Consider the following 17,577-nt stretch of genomic DNA (forward strand, 5'->3'; position numbering starts at 1 on the left):
TTATTTCATAAGAAAAAAAAAAAACCTCAAAGTGAATTTGCTCTTTCCCATCAGATGAGTTAAAGCCGGTTAGGAAGAGATAATCAGGTTTTTCAAGACGTTGTCACAATAAGTTTGAGTTATCGAAAAGAACAAAAGGGAGATAAACAAAGAAATAGCTTTGGCGATTTCGTAACAATGTTCATAATAAATGTAATAACTTCTTATTTCAGCTTTTCACAAGTTCTGCTTTGTGGTTTTTGCAATTCTGGCTCCCTTGTCTCAAAGGCAATGGGTTTTTTTATGGGTTTTTGGTCAGATGCATGAAATAAAGTCTGAAATTTCACCATTGTGTCCTACGACATAAAAAATACGTCAATAAATACTCCACTGTCCATTTTTTGAAGCTTTGGACGTGCACGTCTTTCCATAACGAGACCACTAAACGTCAGTCTGCCTTCATTCAGCTCATTGGCGGTGACGGGAAGTTTAGTTCAAAGCCTTAAAATGAGCTTTTTTACTTCTGGAAAGTTGTGTTTATGCTTCAAATATCATGAATGTTATCTTGCTGAACAAGACGTGCACGTATTATGAATGTAGCAATAAGCTCAAAAAATCCCCTGAAAGAATACCGTTGGCTTTTTGTCAAAGGGAACCAGCGTGATGTTAACTTCCGGGTTGGCCAAACAAAAAATACGTCACCTCCTGAGCTCTCTATTCATGTCTCGGTCTCTGACATTTCTGGACTGTGGTGTTTTTGTTCCTTACATCAATGGTTCCCTTCCCTTTTCTGTTCGGCGGTATAGCTGAATGACCCACAGCCTGACAATATAAGTGGCAACCAGCAGTTTCGGTTTGATTGTGTCCGAAATAACTCCCGCCAGCCCAATCAGCATTTTACAGTATCGGACTGTCAAATGTACGCACTCTACGCCCTCCAATCAGTGCCCTCGAAATCTCAATGTACTGCTAAATACGGAGGACGCTGTTGGGTGTCTACTATGGATGAGTGAATGGCTGAATGAGGATGTGACATGGCGGGTTTGTAGTGTTAAGAGTCGTGCATTAAGGCTTCATGATTGCGACGCAACGCTTCAAGGTCTCGCCGCCTTCCCTTCAATGTGAAAAAATCATCGGGAGGTTTTAATGATGGAAGCTTAACATGGCAAAGAAGAAAGGACCATTATGTATAGAACATTTCTGTATGACAATGTACAGACCGGGAGCAGCAGAGTTGTGTGTTAAATGAGTGATTTCCTCTGGAAAAGTTCACTAATGTGCACTAAATGGAGAAACTTCCAAAGTATCCAAAGACACGTATTATGTTTGGCTTTGACATCCCCTTCTTTTTTACTGCCTTTTCCTTTCCTTATTTCTAATTATTTTCACAGAAATGCATGTGAAACTACCCCAGCTAGAAAAGAGAAAAACATATGGAAATTCACCTTGTGGATTTATGCATTGCTGCGTCCGTTTACACCGGCGTGTAGGGGAGATGCACAACAGCTGAAATCTCACAGCCCAGGTTTTCCAATACAGGAAATAGGCTTGTTATGATTTCTGGCTGTAGCTGGTTACAGAGGAGCGAACGCATTGATGTCCCTCCCACTGACAGATGTTTGTGTGCTTGAAAGGCCTTCGGTGAAATGTAAAAACAAAAATCAGGTTGTTTGTTCAGCTTTCACGGCTTACACCATCACCACCCTCACTCCCTCCCCCTGCTCGCTCCCTCGCTCCCTCCCTCCTCTGTCCTTTTTCTCATTTTAGTGTCTCTTGTTTGCCATTTGATTGATGTGTAATCTGCCGCCTCTCCGCTTCTGTGTGTGTGTGCGTGTGTGTCAACCAATGCATCGGAATAGTTGTGAGTCAGACGCCTGCTCTTGTTTGCGTGAGCACGGCCAATCTCTGTGTGTGTGTTTGTGTGTGTGTGTGTGTGGGGGGGGGCTGTGAGCTCATAGCTAGCTATCTCAAGCCCTACAGAGCCGATACGTGTCCGTCTCTTTAAGATTGCCAGCGGATGCTGTGCATTTAAACACATGCTAAGCACACGCTGACAGGGAGGCGGCGAGGCGTGTATGAAAGCACAGCGGGGGGTCTGTGTGTGTGATGCTTTAATGTTTTACATTCTGATGCGTCTCACTGAGCGACGGAGCTATTTTCACGTATTTTCACCAACTGCTCGTCTCGCCTGTTGCTGCTGTAGCAACTGCACGGTCCTTATATAAAGACCTTCTCTTCCCTGAACAGGGTTCAACAAGTTGATGGAAAGAAGGATGGAAATAGATAAATGCACTTGGCGACACTGTCTCACACCCACAAAGGACAGCGTGTGGTTTCAGTATTAGTCATCAACGAAATAAATAGTTGTGTGATTATAGCAGTGCACTCATAACTCACAGAAATAAGGGTTCCAACCGGGTTCTTCCTGAAGCTCGACCCAGAACCATTTGCTTCTTTTTGAAGAAAAGGGTTTTCCATCGTTCTTTGTATGATCAAGAGCTCTTTTTGGAAGAAAGAGTTCTTCAAGAATTATTGAAAGTCTTGGTGTAGAAAAGGAATGTAACAACCTTGGAATGTAAAAGGGTTCTTGGTAGAACCACCTGGATGTGTTCTTATTAGGGTTCTTCTTCTCCCCTTAGAATGCAAAAAGGTTCTGGATAGAACCTCCAGAGTGGAGTTCTGGGTGGAACCATTACACCACCGAAGGGTTATCTGTAGAACCTCTCTCGGGGGTTCTGTGTGTTAGTTCCAGGTACAACCCTTTATGTTGGGTTCCAGGTACAACCCTTTATGTTGGGTTACAGGTACAACTCTTTATGTTGGGTTCCAGGTACAACCCTTTATGTTGGGTTCCAGGTACAACCCTTTATGTTGGGTTACAGGTACAACTCTTTATGTTGGGTTCCAGGTACAACCCTTTATGTTGGGTTCCAGGTACAACCCTTTATGTTGGGTTCCAGGTACAACCCTTTATGTTGGGTTACAGGTACAACTCTTTATGTTGGGTTCCAAGTACAACCCTTTATGTTGGGTTCCAGGTACAACCCTTTATGTTGGGTTACAGGTAAACCCCTTTATGTTGGGTTACAGGTACAACTCTTTATGTTGGGTTCCAAGTACAACCCTTTATGTTGGGTTCCAGGTACAACCCTTTATGTTGGGTTCCAGGTACAACACTTTATGTTGGGTTCCAGGTAAACCCCTTTATGTTGGGTTCCAGGTACAACCCTTTATGTTGGGTTCCAGGTACAACCCTTTATGTTGGGTTTCAGGTAGATCTTTCTGAAAGGGTTCCAGGTGGAGCCTTTACAAAAGGTTATTCCAGGAACCAAAAAGAGTTATTCTATGGGGACAAGCCAAAGAACCCAATCTGGTTTTAGTTAGCGCCTTTATCTCTAAGAGTGACCTACATACATCCAACAGAGAAATTAACGTTATTTGGGTCCTTAAGAAGTGTGTTCAGCTTCTAACCTGACCTGAATCTGACCTGTAAGCCTCTGCAGGTCGTAAGAAGGTAAAGATTAAAGGACTAGCTTTCTTAGATGAGAAGATTGATACCCCTCTCATATCTGAACTAAGAATGGTAACAGAGGGAAAAGAGGTTTGTTTGAAGGCCTGGTTTGTTTGTGTAATCTGTGGCTTCGTGCAATATCCTCACCGTCGTCGGTCACGTCCAGCTCTGACTCTCCTGCCTCTCTTCACCCCTCCAGGTGTTTTGGGGAGGACACCTGTATCACCATCCCGGACATCGATGCGGTGGTGATGGTGTTGCAGCCGAGCGAGCCCCGGATAACCATCACGGGGGCGGAGAGGCTGAATCGGCCCGACTCCGACTTCAGGCTGCCGGAAGGCACCGCTCTGTTCAAGGATCTCCACATCGTCAGCACAGTCACCAGAGCGGATGCCACCACACACCACACAGGTATGGACTTCACACCTGGGGGTCGCCTCTGCTCTACCTACGGGCCTTCGTTCAACGATGCACGCTTTGTCATGCTTAACCCCAGAACACTAACGTTACAAATAGTAACACCATCACTAACGTCGGGTAGATTTGATCCGATATAATGTACCTGATAAAATATACTTCTCATCAAAATATATGAACCCTCCCGTTGTCTTGCGGTCAAAATGACCCATCAACACAGATACATATACACTCGTACATGGGTCATTTTGACCCCAAGACAACAGGAGGGTTAAAATACAACAATACAAGGCCAATTGAAGTACTCTTCTTTTATTTTACCCTATAGAACTTCTCATAAAATGAAAAACAGGTATCATGGGGGGAAAAAAGGCTTAAAATCGGGTGAAAAATTAGGAAATCGTCAATAAAACATAATTGAAAATATAAACAAAGGAGCTATGAACTTGTTCTTTGGTCCACACGTTCCTGGGACATTGAGCCTTGTCCTGTGAAGGAAAAGTCTACCTGCAATGTTAATGTCCACCCAAAATGTTTTCACCCTCTATCACTAACGTCGGGTTTGGAGCAAAGAGACACGCCTACCTTCAATAAGACACACCTACCTTCAATAAGACACACCTGCCTTCAATAAGACACGGCCACCTTCAATAAGACACGCCCGCCTTCAATAAAACACACCTGCCTTCAATAAGACACGCTCACCTTCAATAAGACACACCCACCTTCAATAAGACACACCTGCCTTCAATAAGACACACCCACCTTCAATAAGACACACCCACCTTCAATAAGACACACTTGCCTTCAATAAGACACACCCACCTTCAATAAGACACGCTCAGCTTCAATAAGACACACCTACCTTCAATAAGACACGCCTACCTTCAAAAAGACACTCGCACTTTCAATAAGACACACCCACCTTCAATAAGACACGCTCAGCTTCAATAAGACACACCTACCTTCAATAAGACACGCCTACCTTCAAAAAGACACTCGCACTTTCAATAAGACACACCTGCCTTCAATGAGACACACCCACCTTCAATAAGACACGTCTACCTTCAATAAGACACGCCTACCTTCAATAAGACACGCCCCCCTTCACTAACGTCAGTGAGCAGCATGAAGCTACACAAGGACCCACACAACTCAGACAAAAGCAACATAATGAAAATTATGTAACCACAATCGCACGGGTAAAAATCACCTGACGTTAGTGTTCTAGGGTTGAAGCAAGAGAATCGATATCAACATGTTCTAAAAATGTTGTCCATGTGCTGTTGAGAATAACAGTAAATGTGCAACCCTTTGAACCTAAAAAGCAGAAGGTGGGAAGCCAGTGAGGGATTACGAGGTTGCATGTGTACTTTTGCAGGGAGCATTCCCACTGACGATAGCAAACTCCAAAAGGTTGCCTAAAAGTCTGTCTGAGTGCACCTCACAAAGTCGAAGATAGGTTCCTCCCTGCAGGAAGACAGGAAATCTGTCTCGGTTAAATATTTCAGCGTGATTTCATATTGATAATATTTTCACTCATTCATGACGAACCACAGCCACGCAGGGCCACCTGTCTCTGTCTTTCCAAACAAACCTTCAGAGAAAAACCCGAACACCGCGCCTCCTCGTGAGACTGCGAGTCAGCAGCAGGAAGTGTTTCTTTCATCAGATTTACGTCGGCACGCCGCAAACTTAGGGGAAGGAAAGTTGTGCTTTTGGCCTCACGCTGCCAGAAGAAAAGGTTCTCAAACCCTAACTAAAGCCGTCACTAGTGAGTCTGTGCAGTTCACGAGCATGGACGTAATCTGATCTTCACTTTTCTTCATGTGAAATAATGTACTTAAAGTCACAGAAGAAGTGATGTAATGTGACGCATATGTGGATATTTCAAAGAGAATGCGTGGGCTGTTACAAAAGGTCCTTCAGACTTGATTGGATCGCTCCAAAACTGAGCGTTGCTTCGTAAATACAATATGGAGCTGTGCTGTTGGCCTCCACCCACACATTTCTCAATGAATGAGACCTGAACCGCTTTCCTTTGCCTGTTAATAACTGTAAACAAAGGCTCCGCCGACCGAGATCTTAGTTGCACACCTCTCACCGATGATAGCTCTCCGCTAGCTACACGCGACCCAACGGATCAATCGTGCTTTTGTGTAGCGGCCAAGGTAGCGGTAGCTCGCCGCCCCGAAATCAATCTTCCCCAATGGCCGACTACAAAGCACCCAAAGACATGTCCCTATAGACCACCGTTATGAAAGGCTTTCTGAAAAACAGACACAACCTCTTGTGTGAGTAGTTTTCTCTCAACTCAGCGGCCGCCATCTTAGACTTCGGTATCCAGTTCCGATATCGCATCTGTTTTTTTCCATGTTTGGCATTTACACAAGGTAGCCTGGATAAGGAGTGCAAAAGTTGGCCAAAATGCACTTTAACCTTTAAAAAAATCGAAAATTGCATACCCAAACTAAAAAGGGCTATATCTCTGCAACCACTAGGGCTATTTGAATCATTTTGGTTATAATATAAGGCTACACTTGTGAGATTTTGCTCAGATTATGAACGATTATATTAACGGATGCATGAAGAAGTAAGCAGTACTTTGTTATTAGTTATTTAGTCAGTCTATTTTGTACTCAGCTGGGCAGTTACATCTGTAACAATGAATCATTTCTTTTTTTCCATTAACTACCCACATGTTTTGTACATACATCCAAATAAGTGACTCTACAGCCTTCAGAACTGAAGTGAAGCACATTATTTCCTTTGAAAATGTACTGGAGTAGAGTGGGGAAGTAGCATCTGATGGGAGAAAACCAGTACTTGAGTGAATGTACACATCCATCTATATGTGTTGAGGACATGTGCCCCTTCTTGCCAGCAGTAATCTACAGTGTGAGCAGGATCCTTCTGTTCCATGCAGCCAATATGTTGAGTCAATTTCCTGCTGCACAGTCCCTCCACTCTCCTATCTGCCTCCTCCTCCACCACCACCCCACCCGACTCCCCTTCATGCTGAGTGAGACTTGCACCTTCCACGAGACTGATTCTCGGCTCAGGGTCGCACCGCCTTGACCGGGGCCAAATGAGTGTGACATTTAAAGGGAGGGGGGGGGGCTCAAGCCTCGTCCAACGATCTGACCACCGCCGCCTTCGCCACCGCCGCCGTGGCTCGCAGCCAATTAAGGAGGCAGATAAGCAGAGCGAGGAGGGAGGTTTTAGCCCCGCCATCGCGGAGCAGAAAGTGGCATTGCTTTCAGGAGTCGGTGGAGCTCTTTCTCCTGGTGAAATAGAGACCACGGCTGGGGGGAAGAGATTAGCCGGAAACCAGAGAAAGACACAGAAATGGAAAGAAAGAGAAAAGAGCGATGAGGAGAGAGAGAGAGGGAGAGGGAGGGAGGTACGATGAGGTTCCATAATGAGCAGATTTTGTGTTCTCTCCGAGGGTTAAAGGATTCCAAATAAATCACATATTTCTTTTTCAGGGCAGGCAGTGCGTTTCTTTTGGACCCGGTTAATCAGCCCCCTCGCCGGTGCTTCGTCTCTCCCCGACATCCGTCTTTTTATTGAGCCTGCTCAGCACCGCCGCGCTCCTCCATCCATCTCATAATACGCTATCTTTTCAAGGCTCACTCCGAAGCCTTTTACTCAAAGTCAAGGTCATCAATTCTCCCTCTGAACTCATCCTAAATGCTCAACAATTGTTGGACCCATATTCTACCAGATCGTTCTAGCTTGACTGTACATCCAGCAGACAAAAAAAGCAAATACTACACCGTGTTCGAAAGCAGAAATGTTGCATTGTAGATGCAACACATGCCAGCCAGTCAACCAAAAGTGTTCCCTGTCATTCCTTGAGTGACAGGTGGGTACCGACTAAGATCAGTAGCTTGCTAGCTGCCTGTCTGCTGCGCCGCCTCACCTCCACCAACCATATACCCTTCCATCCTACTTTTAGAGGTCGCCCGTGTTGTCATATTTCATGCATTCGATGGTCAACTCCCTACTTCCCTACTACTACTCCTACTACACAAATGCCTTCGTACACAACCATAATCCTGAAGAATCGTCCAGACGCATACACCCCACATTGGTCTTTCTCCGTTGGGAAGCTGTTAAATGGGCATAGCCGGTTCCCTCCCCTGGGAGCGTGCAGCGGCGAGAGGTGGAGGCGAGTGCTTAGCAAACTGTCGGCGGAGCTCCAGCAGCCGCCCGGCGCCGCCGTGATGGAGGCTGTCTGAGGGGACTTGTTACCGCGGCAGCTCACAGCTCACAGCTCTGTCCGTGTGCAGAGACGCCATGAATAATTGGAGTCTGGGTGAAGGTGCAGGTGTGAGTGTGAGTGGTGTCCGGCGCCGGTTAAGTCACGGCTTCTGGTTTTCCCCAAGAAATGTTTTGTCACGGCCGGCGTGGGAATTCTTTCCAGTCGATGCAATTTGCGGGTTTATTTTAAGTCTGCCGCCTCTTTTATGTGAGTTTGTAATGTATCTATGTTGTTTTTATTTAATGGCGTGTGCTGTTTTGTTGGTAAAGCCCTATACGCGAGGGACTAGCATTACCACGGGGACGTCGTGTAATTTAGAGATGAAGAGTTCGGGATTGAGATCACAGGCGACCTCTAATACCAGAGGGGTATCCCGTCCAGGAGCCCCTTGTAAATGAGATTCCAAGCCTCAATGGGATTATCTTGGCTAAATAAAGGTTACATGAAATGAGAATTTAAAAAAATGGACCTCTTGTGATTAGAAAGATTGAAGGTAATTTGCAACAAATTACAGGCACGGTAGATTTGCACGGGATTAAGATCACAGACAACCCTCTGCAATTATCACACTTTACAAGAGGTCCCCAGGTGATACAGGTCCTGTGTGGATACGGCTTCAGTCTGGTTCACTTAATGAGACGAGAACTTAAGTAACCACACAAAAAAAGAAACGGGCTTTGAAGAAAAACTGCAGCGCATTAAGAATACATAAGAACAAATAAGAAATGACCTCAAATCTAAGTATGATCGCAAGCAGTACGTCGTGTTTGATAAGTCTGGAGTAGCAACATGAAGTGAGCATCGTAGTGTGTGTGTGTGTGTGTGTGTGTGTGTGTGCAGCACGTCGATCTGGGGTCCTGGAGGAGATCATCCATAACCTGGACTACTGTGACGTCCTGGTGTTGGGGGAGGAGCTAAGGCCGGAGCAGGAGTCCCTCCAGCTGCAGCGCAGCGCTCTGCTGGGGAAGCACCTGGACGCCACTAACTCCACCTCCGGCATGTCCATATATGGTATGTACGCATCACCGGCTGCTCAGAGTGATGACGTAACAATACTCACGACCGCGTCACAACGAGTTGTTTTCGAACCCCTTCTCCCCACAGGTGTGGACTCCATGTCCAACTACGAACAGGTGATCCGACAGGTGCGCTACTACAGATGGCGGCCCGGACCGATAACGGAGAGAAGGTTCCGCCTCACCTGCTCGGAGCTCAACGGACGCTACACCAGCAACGAGTTCAACCTGGAGGTCAGTGTGCACCACAGCTTCTGCTTCACAAACATCCCACGTGTGAGGCTTTGATGCCGTTCTTTATCATATATACCGTGAAAGTCGGGTTACAAGCCGCTACTACGTTCGGTGGGTGTCCCCGCTAGTTCCCCGCTGTAGCCAGCTAGCGCTGCTGCTAGTGCCCCACTGTAGCCAGCTAGCGCTGCTGCTAGTGCCCCGCTGTAGCCAGCTAGCGCTGCTGCTAGTTCCCCACTGTAGCCAGCTAGCGCTGCTGCTAGTTCCACGCTGTAGCCAGCTAGCACTGCTGCTAGTGCCCCACTGTAGCCAGCTAGTGCTGCTGCTAGTGCCCCGCTGTAGCCAGCTAGCGCTGCTGCTAGTTCCCCACTGTAGCCAGCTAGCACTGCTGCTAGTGCCCCACTGTAGCCAGCTAGCGCTGCTGCTAGTTCCACGCTGTAGCCAGCTAGCACTGCTGCTAGTTCCCCGCTGTAGCCAGCTAGCACTGCTGCTAGTTCCCCGCTGTAGCCAGCTACCACTGCTGCTAGTTCCACGCTGTAGTCAGCTAGCACTGCTGCTAGTTCCCCGCTGTAGCCAGCTACCACTGCTGCTAGTGTAGCAAGCACTAGCTTGCTACAGCGGGGACAACCACCGAAGGTAGTAGCGGCTTGTAACCCGACTTTTACAGTGTTTTAAATATATTTAGGGTTTTGAAGTTGAAGATCATAACATTTTATGAACACAAACAGTGTGAAAAATTGTCTGCAAATGACTCTGGGTATCTGGAGTAGCTGCCGACCCACAAACGAGAAACAACACAACCCAGTCGGTGCCTAGCGAGCTTCCTCTGTAAAGGTGCGCCATGTTTTTTTTCGTGCAAAGCCAATCAGAGCAGACTGGGTTTTTGTTGCTGTTGGCAGGTACGTTTAAAGAGACAGCAGCGTTTCAAACTGAAGGTTAACACAGGTTTATATTCAGAGAGACCATATGGGAGGACAAAATATGTTTGTTTTTTTAACATTAAAGCATGTAAACATGTTCTAGCTTAAAAACCCAGAACACAAGAACCTGAAAGCGAGCATGTTATGTGCCTCTTTAATATTTTCGGACCTGGACCGGCATGATTTGGATGAATGTCCCGAGTGCTTTCAGTGTACTCGGCTTATTAACAACACGGGTGGAAATAAAGACGGCAGATCCCACTTTATTTATTTAACATTGAGATGTTTCAAGCCTCAAGAGGAGGAGGAGAGGCTGGGAGGAGAATGTCCCGAGGCCCGACGAGCAGCTCTGAAATTACAGGCGACGTTGCACATATTTGGGGGAAATGTGGAAAACAACTGCCAAAAAAAATAATTCAGAAATAGTAAAAACACGTTGTCACTGGAGACCAAATGGACCAAATTGTTTGAACTGGCAGAGGAACTGAGCTGAGTCAGTGCAGGTGTCTGGCAACATTTTCACTTTGAGAGCAAATTTAAAAATGAACCGCAGGAGGCATCTAATATATATATATATTGTTTTGTATTATTATTTTTTAGCAGTAGTGTGGCAAAAAAAAATAGCAACCGGAATGTGAAATATTCTAATGTGTACCAAAAAATAGGATAAAAAAATAAAATAAAAAATCGTAATGTTTTCTTAAAGCAGCAGCCGTTGCCTGATTCAACACATCAAAAGGAAGAAACACTGAACGCTTCCTTCAGAGACCTTGAAGTGAATCTGGCAGAAATATTCACGCACACGCCTCACCTGTTACGCGATGCTCTCGCATGATGATGTTCCACAATCAGCTGTTTGTTCTGAACGCGGCTTGACTTATTCATATATTCCCTGTTTCACAAGACGCAGTTTGAACCTCGGAGGCTGTCGATGAATCTAGTTTACATTTCATTTCCTGTATCGAGCTGACCCTGCACACACACACACACACACACACACACACACACACACACACACACACACACACACACACACACACACACACACACACACACAAGGCATACATTCATTGCATTACTATCACATTTTCTTCTTGGACGGGAATGTAAAAATGTCAACTGAGACGACTTTTATCCTTCGGAAAAAAAAACACGACTTCTGCTTTCCCGACTTTTTTCCCGACCAGGTGAGCGCGCTTCACAGTTCGGAAGCGAGGGAGCATGTCAATCACATGGTGGCCCCGCCCCAGTACATGCAGGTGATCCACCATCCGTCCATGATCCAAGACCTGTACCCGAACCACAGCTCAGGTGAGGAAGCACTCTTTCTGCGGTAAGGCGGCCATTTTGAACAAAAGCAGCCTCTTAGCAAGTTTCCATACTACATATATGATATTTAAATTCAAAAAAACTTCAGAACTTTAATCAAAGCATTGTGTTTTACAGTTTTTTTCTCTACATATAAAGCATATAAATGTCCAAATGAAACTCTGCAACCACGATCCTTTTCTTAAAATTACATTATGGCGAGAAAATGACTCAATGATGTTCTTTATACAAAACACCGCTGCCTTTGGTACTTTGTGATTTACTCTTCTGTGAAAGAGGGTTACGGTACCTCTATCAAAATTCAATAGACAAAAAAAACAATATATATATAGCTGAATTTATTTTAGATTTTACAACAATAAAAAAATTCAAAAAATTTAAAAAAAAGTAGGATTACAGAAAGAAAAATAATTACAAAAATATAGCATTGAAAGAGGTGGTGGATGTTATTGGATTCTCTCTCTCTCTCTCTCTCACACACACACACACACACACACACCTCAGGTCTATTTGTGACAGCATGTGTGTTTTATTGTGCAGGAGTGTGTGTCGGTGTTGCCAATTCAAGGTGTGTTCATCATCTTGAATAGAAGTGTGTTTTCCCCAATGATTGCAAGAGATTTCAATCTGGAGCGTGTGTGTAATGTAAGAAACAGTGTGTGTTAGTGTGTGTAATGTAAGAAACAGTGTGTGTTAGTGTGTGTAATGTAAGAAACAGTGTGTGTTAGTGTGTGTAATGTAAGAAACAGTGTGTGTTAGTGTGTGTAATGTAAGAAACAGTGTGTGTTAGTGTGTGTCGCACAACTGCAAAACAAAGTTCAGCGCAGAAGACTTTTGGTGCCTTTGTCGACGTTAAAAAAAGAAGACGGGACGCCGCTGTGGCCGTGACTCAGTGATGGAGGGAGATGTTACCTGGCGGTGGTTCGCTTTAAGAGCCGCCGCCGCCGCCGCCTGCGTTAACACACTTCTGGGGGAACATAAAATACGACAAAATGTAGGCGATGACTTGACAAAAACCGCTGACAGGCAGAGACGGGCTGATGCTGGGAATCAGACCCAGGAGCTTCTCGCTGAGCCACAGCTGTAAAACGTGTTTTTATGCACGCTTTCCATCCCGGGGTAAACATTCGGTTTCGCTCTGCAGTTTGTTGATCGTTCCGCCCTCGGAGATGGAGAGCGGCATGCGGCGCAGGGGCCTCCCTTTTCAAACGAAATGCGGCGAGCGCATGGCCCTCCCTCTGCGCATGCGAGTGATCTGAAGGGAAGAGAACATGCAGAGGAGGAGAGACATTGGTCTTCATCCACCACACCAGGTTTAATTATTCATCGGACTCTAATGGAGTCTACTTAGAGTCCTGGAGAGTTCAGTGGCCAACGCTGTTAACAGCCAAGGGAGTTGGGAGTGTGTGTGTGTGTGTGTGTGTGTGTGGAAAGGAGGTCAGAGGAGCAGAGTGGGTGATCGGTGGTTGGAAAATAAATGTATGTGTTAAATAAACTAAAAATAAGGAAGAAGAACTTGTAGTTTCAGTCGCGCATGTGAGTGTTTTAGATGATATCGAGCTGTGTGTAGAGTACAAAGTCAAAAAAAAGGAAAATGTGTGTGTGTGTGTGTGTGTGTGTGTGTGTGTGTGCAAACACTCCAAGTTTCAAGAGCTGCATGGAGCTTCGCTGAGAGGAAGATCAAAGGCCGTGTATTTAGTGCGAAAATCTAGGGAACTACTGAATCAAATGATCATCTGAAGAGTCCTCTGTGAGTCTCACTCTCGTTAAACACACACACACACACACACACACACACACACCAGCAGGGACTAGTGGAGGGAGGGTAGCTACACAGAAGTCGTGTTCTTTCAGTCGGCTGGAGATCAGAGCAGACGAGAGAAACATTTTAGTTGAAGAGACTCCCTGAATGTATGTCGTGCAGCTGAACGGCCTCGCGATGCGTCTCTTAATTAAATGTGCTTAAAGTTTGCTTTTCTACATTTGAATCTTACTCACAGATATCCGTTAAATTCCCTTCTGCTTGTTTAGCTCTTTTTTGTCTTTAGCCTTGGGCGCAGATTCAACTAAACGCTTAAACACGAGGAGAGTGGTTGTGCTTTCTGAGATAAACGGAGCCGGTTTACAGCAAATAAGGCTTTGTTTTGTTAAATTACATTGCAGAGCGAGGATCAGGAGCTCCTTTTTCTTCTTGCGCGTTTCGTTAGCTGATGACTTAATTGGTTAAAAGTGTGTAAAATAAAAAGATTTTGTTGATTCCCATGTTCACAGTAGAGGCTGAGGCTTTGGGTCATGAACCAAAGAGTTGATAAAAGTGATGTTTTTAACGGTAAATGGAATCTGAAGGGTCTTTTTACACACACACACACACACACACACTCACGCACACGCACACTACTGTGAAACAAAGACCTGGTTATGAGAGGAAAGTCCCAATAATTGTGTTGTCTTTAAAACCCCAAAAGCTTCAACACAATGTATTCAGCCCTAAGATCACACTGATGTCCTTCATGTCCTCCATGAGGAGGCGATGACGACCTTGAGAGGTCAAGGCGGACGCGTTTTATGGAGCCGGGCGTCGCTGTTGCTCCCCGCCGACTGCTGGACCCAGTGCATGATGGGAAATGCGCAGCTTTTCTCTTGATCAATGAGCTGAATGGCTCTTGGTTTTGCCACTCCAAAAAAAGAAAATCTTAATTAGCTGTGTATTGTTATTGTAATGTGATGTTAGATTGTATGCTATTAGTCTCATGTTGTGTGAGGATAGAATACAGTGCCGGATACACACACACACACACACACACACACACACACACACACACACACACACACACACAGATTCCACACGTGTGTGTGTGTGTTTAATATAGTATTTCCTTCACTTTCCCTGTCACGACCTTGCCCAAGGACAACTCGACATGTGGACAGGAGGCGCCTGGGGATCGAGCCGCCGATCAGTGGACGACCCCCCGGGTCAAAGTTTAGACCCGAGGACATGAAAAGTCCGAGAGGAAGTTATTACGATCCGTCTCGAAGCGGCCTGAACAACCCGGCCTGAACCAATAGCTGTTGAGATATCTCCGTCTGCACCAGAGTGACGGACAGTCCGGCGCGGTGACGTTGCCGCCGGCAACGCTGAACCGGGGGAGGTATTGATCCGTTCAGGGGGAGGAAACCAAAAAGAAAGGACATTACAGTGTGAGGAAGTCAATAGGCTGACACAATAATTAAAGATCATCGTCTCAGGTTTTAAAAAGAGCTAAAACACGAGAGGAAAGAAGACAATCAGCAGAGGAAGAGGAACGGTGAACCAATCAGCTCGCTCCGTCTGGTTTACTTTACTCAATCTGCCTCCTGCGCTAAATACCTGGAGTGTCCCTTTAAGGGTTTGAAAGTATGATTTTAGGGCCGACGACTTCAGGCCTTTTTTCAAGAATAAAGTATTTATAAAGTAAATATTTTCAAGACTCATTGAGGCAACGTCTGCACAACTGCGTTGCCGCTCCATTCCTTGTCTCACCTCCTCTCTCCTCTGTCCTCTCTCCTCTCTCCTCTCTCCCCTCTCCTCTCTCCTCTCTCCTCTCCTCTCCTTCCCTCTCTCCTCTCCTTTCTCCTCTCACCCCCTCTCCCTTCTTTTCTCTCTCCTCTCTTCTCTTCTCTCTCCTCTCCTCTCCTTCCCTCTCTCCTCTCTCCTTTCTCCTCTCCTCTCCTCTCTCCTTTCTCCTCTCACCCCCTCTCCCTTCTCTTCTCTCTCCTCTCTTCTCTCCTCTCTCCTTTCCTCTCCTCTCTCCTCTCTCATCTCCTCTCCTCTCTCCTCTCCTCTCTCCTCTCCTCTCTCCTCTCTCCTCTCCTCTCTCCTCTCCTCTCCTCTCCTCTCTCCACTCTCCTCTCCTCCCCTCTCCTCTCTCCTCTCTCCTCTCCTCTCCTCTCCTCTCTCCTTTCTCTCCTCTCCTCTCCTCTCTACTCTCCTTTCCTCTCCTCTCTCCTCTTCTCTCCTCTCCTCTCCTCTCTCCTCTCCTTTCCTCTCCTCTCTCCTCTCCTCTCTCCTCTCTCCTCTCCTTTCCTCTCCTCTCCTCTCTCCTCTCCTCTCCTTTCCTCTCCTCTCTCCTCTCTCCTCTCCTTTCCTCTCCTCTCTCCTCTCCTTTCCTCTCCTCTCTCTTCTCCTTTCCTCTCCTCTCTCCTCTCCTTTCCTCTCCTCTCTCCTCTTCTCTCCTCTCCTCTCCTCTCCTCCCCTCTCTCCTCTCACCCCCTCTCCCTTCTCTCCTCTCTTCTCTCCTCTCCTTTCCTCTCCTCTCACCCCCTCTCCCTTCTCTCCTCTCTTCTCTCCTCTCCTTTCCTCTCCTCTCTCCTTTCTCTCCTCTCCTCTCTCCTCTCCTCCGCTCTCTCCTCTCACCCCCTCTCCCTTCTCTCCTCTCTCCTCTCTTCTCTCCTTTCCTCTCTCCTCTCCTCTCCTCTCTCCTTTCTCTCCTCTCCTCTCCTCTCTCCTCTCCTCTCTCCTCTCACCCCCTCTCCCTTCTCTCCTCTCCTCTCTCCTCTCTCCTCTCCTCTCGTCCTCAGCCATGCCGAGCGCCGCCACCGTGGTGATCGTGATGTGCATCGCCGCCCTGGTGGCGGTCGTGGTGCTCGGCATCTACCGCATCCACCTCACCCACCAGCAGGAGGTCAAGCTGGCCGAGGGCGCCAAGGAGGAGGACGCCACCTGGGACGACTCCGCTCTGACCATCACGGTCAACCCCATGGAGGTAGGCGGGGGATACGGGGACTATTATGGGCTGTAACACGTTTTAGTGGCTGGAAAATGTACGACAACAACGGAGAAAATGATAAATTATCAGGATGATTTTTTCTGAAACTCTCTGCGTAGAACCTGGTGGGGCCGCAGGCCGCAGAGGAGGAGGCCAGCGAGGAAGAGGAGGAGGAGGAGGACGATGAGGAGGAGGAAGACGACGACGAGGAGGAGGATGACATCACCAGCGCTGAGTCAGACGACAGTGAGGACGAGGCAGACGTCCAGCTACCCAGGATGCAACGCCCGAGCAAGGCGGGACAGAACTGGGACAAAACAACGATATCTTATTGAAGCGCGCACACACACACACACACACACACACACACACACACACACACACACACACACACACACACACAGACACACACACTCGCACACAGTCTGCCACACACGTCCACACTGAAACCTCAAATCAGACGGTTGAAAACTAAAAGACTTTGTGATGTCGATGCTCTAAAAGAAATGAGGTAATGTCGCCCCCTACTGGACGACGACTGAAACACAATGCAATGATTTAACCTTGTCAGAAAAAAAAGCTCCTGTTTTTTTTTCCAGCTGATCAAAAATAAATAAAGATAAACATGACACACACGTCTTAAAGGGACAGCGCGCCAAACTTAAGAGCCGTTTCTTCTCTCCTGAAAGCATCCCTCTCCCGTTACGGGCTCCTCCACCACTGCAACCCTTCGTGAAATAAAAGTTCCCCGACTCTCGTTTTCGTCGACTAAACCCTGCACCGTCCCGTCGGTTCCACGTGTGTCACGCGTCCCGCCGCGAGGCTCCTGATGTCCCGTGAAAAATGCAAAAACAGTTGCGAAAAAGTAAAGAAAAACGACTATTTTTTTGGTTTGTATACTCCATGTTATTTATCCGTCTTTATTCTCGCCTACCAGGGGATTTTTTCAGAAAATAGCATATTTTCAATGGTGATCGGAAGAAGAAAAAAAAAGTGTGTGTAGTCTTGGTGAACTAGCCGAGGAGGTCCGGGGGGTTTTGGGGGAAAACAGAGGAGTCTCCTTGTACATTTTTATACGCTCCTTTCTTGTAAATAGTGAGTATAGTAGGTGACCTCCCTCCACTCCCCAACACCACTGTCTCCACCCTCCACCTGTGTACAG

General features: G+C 46.6%; 1 protein-coding gene across 1 annotated transcript in view; it reads left to right on the forward strand.

The window, feature by feature from the left end:
• LOC306742420 (calsyntenin-2-like) overlaps nt 1-16,750 on the forward strand; it is a gene marked incomplete at both ends in the record, with an annotated part of 222,001 nt that extends 205,251 nt beyond the window's left edge. Inside the window, 6 exons of the mRNA XM_079224800.1 lie at nt 3,690-3,901; nt 9,015-9,185; nt 9,279-9,424; nt 11,529-11,652; nt 16,228-16,412; nt 16,535-16,750. Coding sequence (XP_079080926.1) covers nt 3,690-3,901; nt 9,015-9,185; nt 9,279-9,424; nt 11,529-11,652; nt 16,228-16,412; nt 16,535-16,750 — 1,054 coding nt within the window. The remainder of the gene's footprint in view (nt 1-3,689; nt 3,902-9,014; nt 9,186-9,278; nt 9,425-11,528; nt 11,653-16,227; nt 16,413-16,534) is intronic.
• Between the last annotated feature and the right edge of the window lie 827 nt (nt 16,751-17,577).

Source organism: Taurulus bubalis (assembly GCF_910589615.1).
Source record: "Taurulus bubalis genome assembly, chromosome: 10".
Taxonomy (NCBI): domain Eukaryota; kingdom Metazoa; phylum Chordata; class Actinopteri; order Perciformes; family Cottidae; genus Taurulus; species Taurulus bubalis.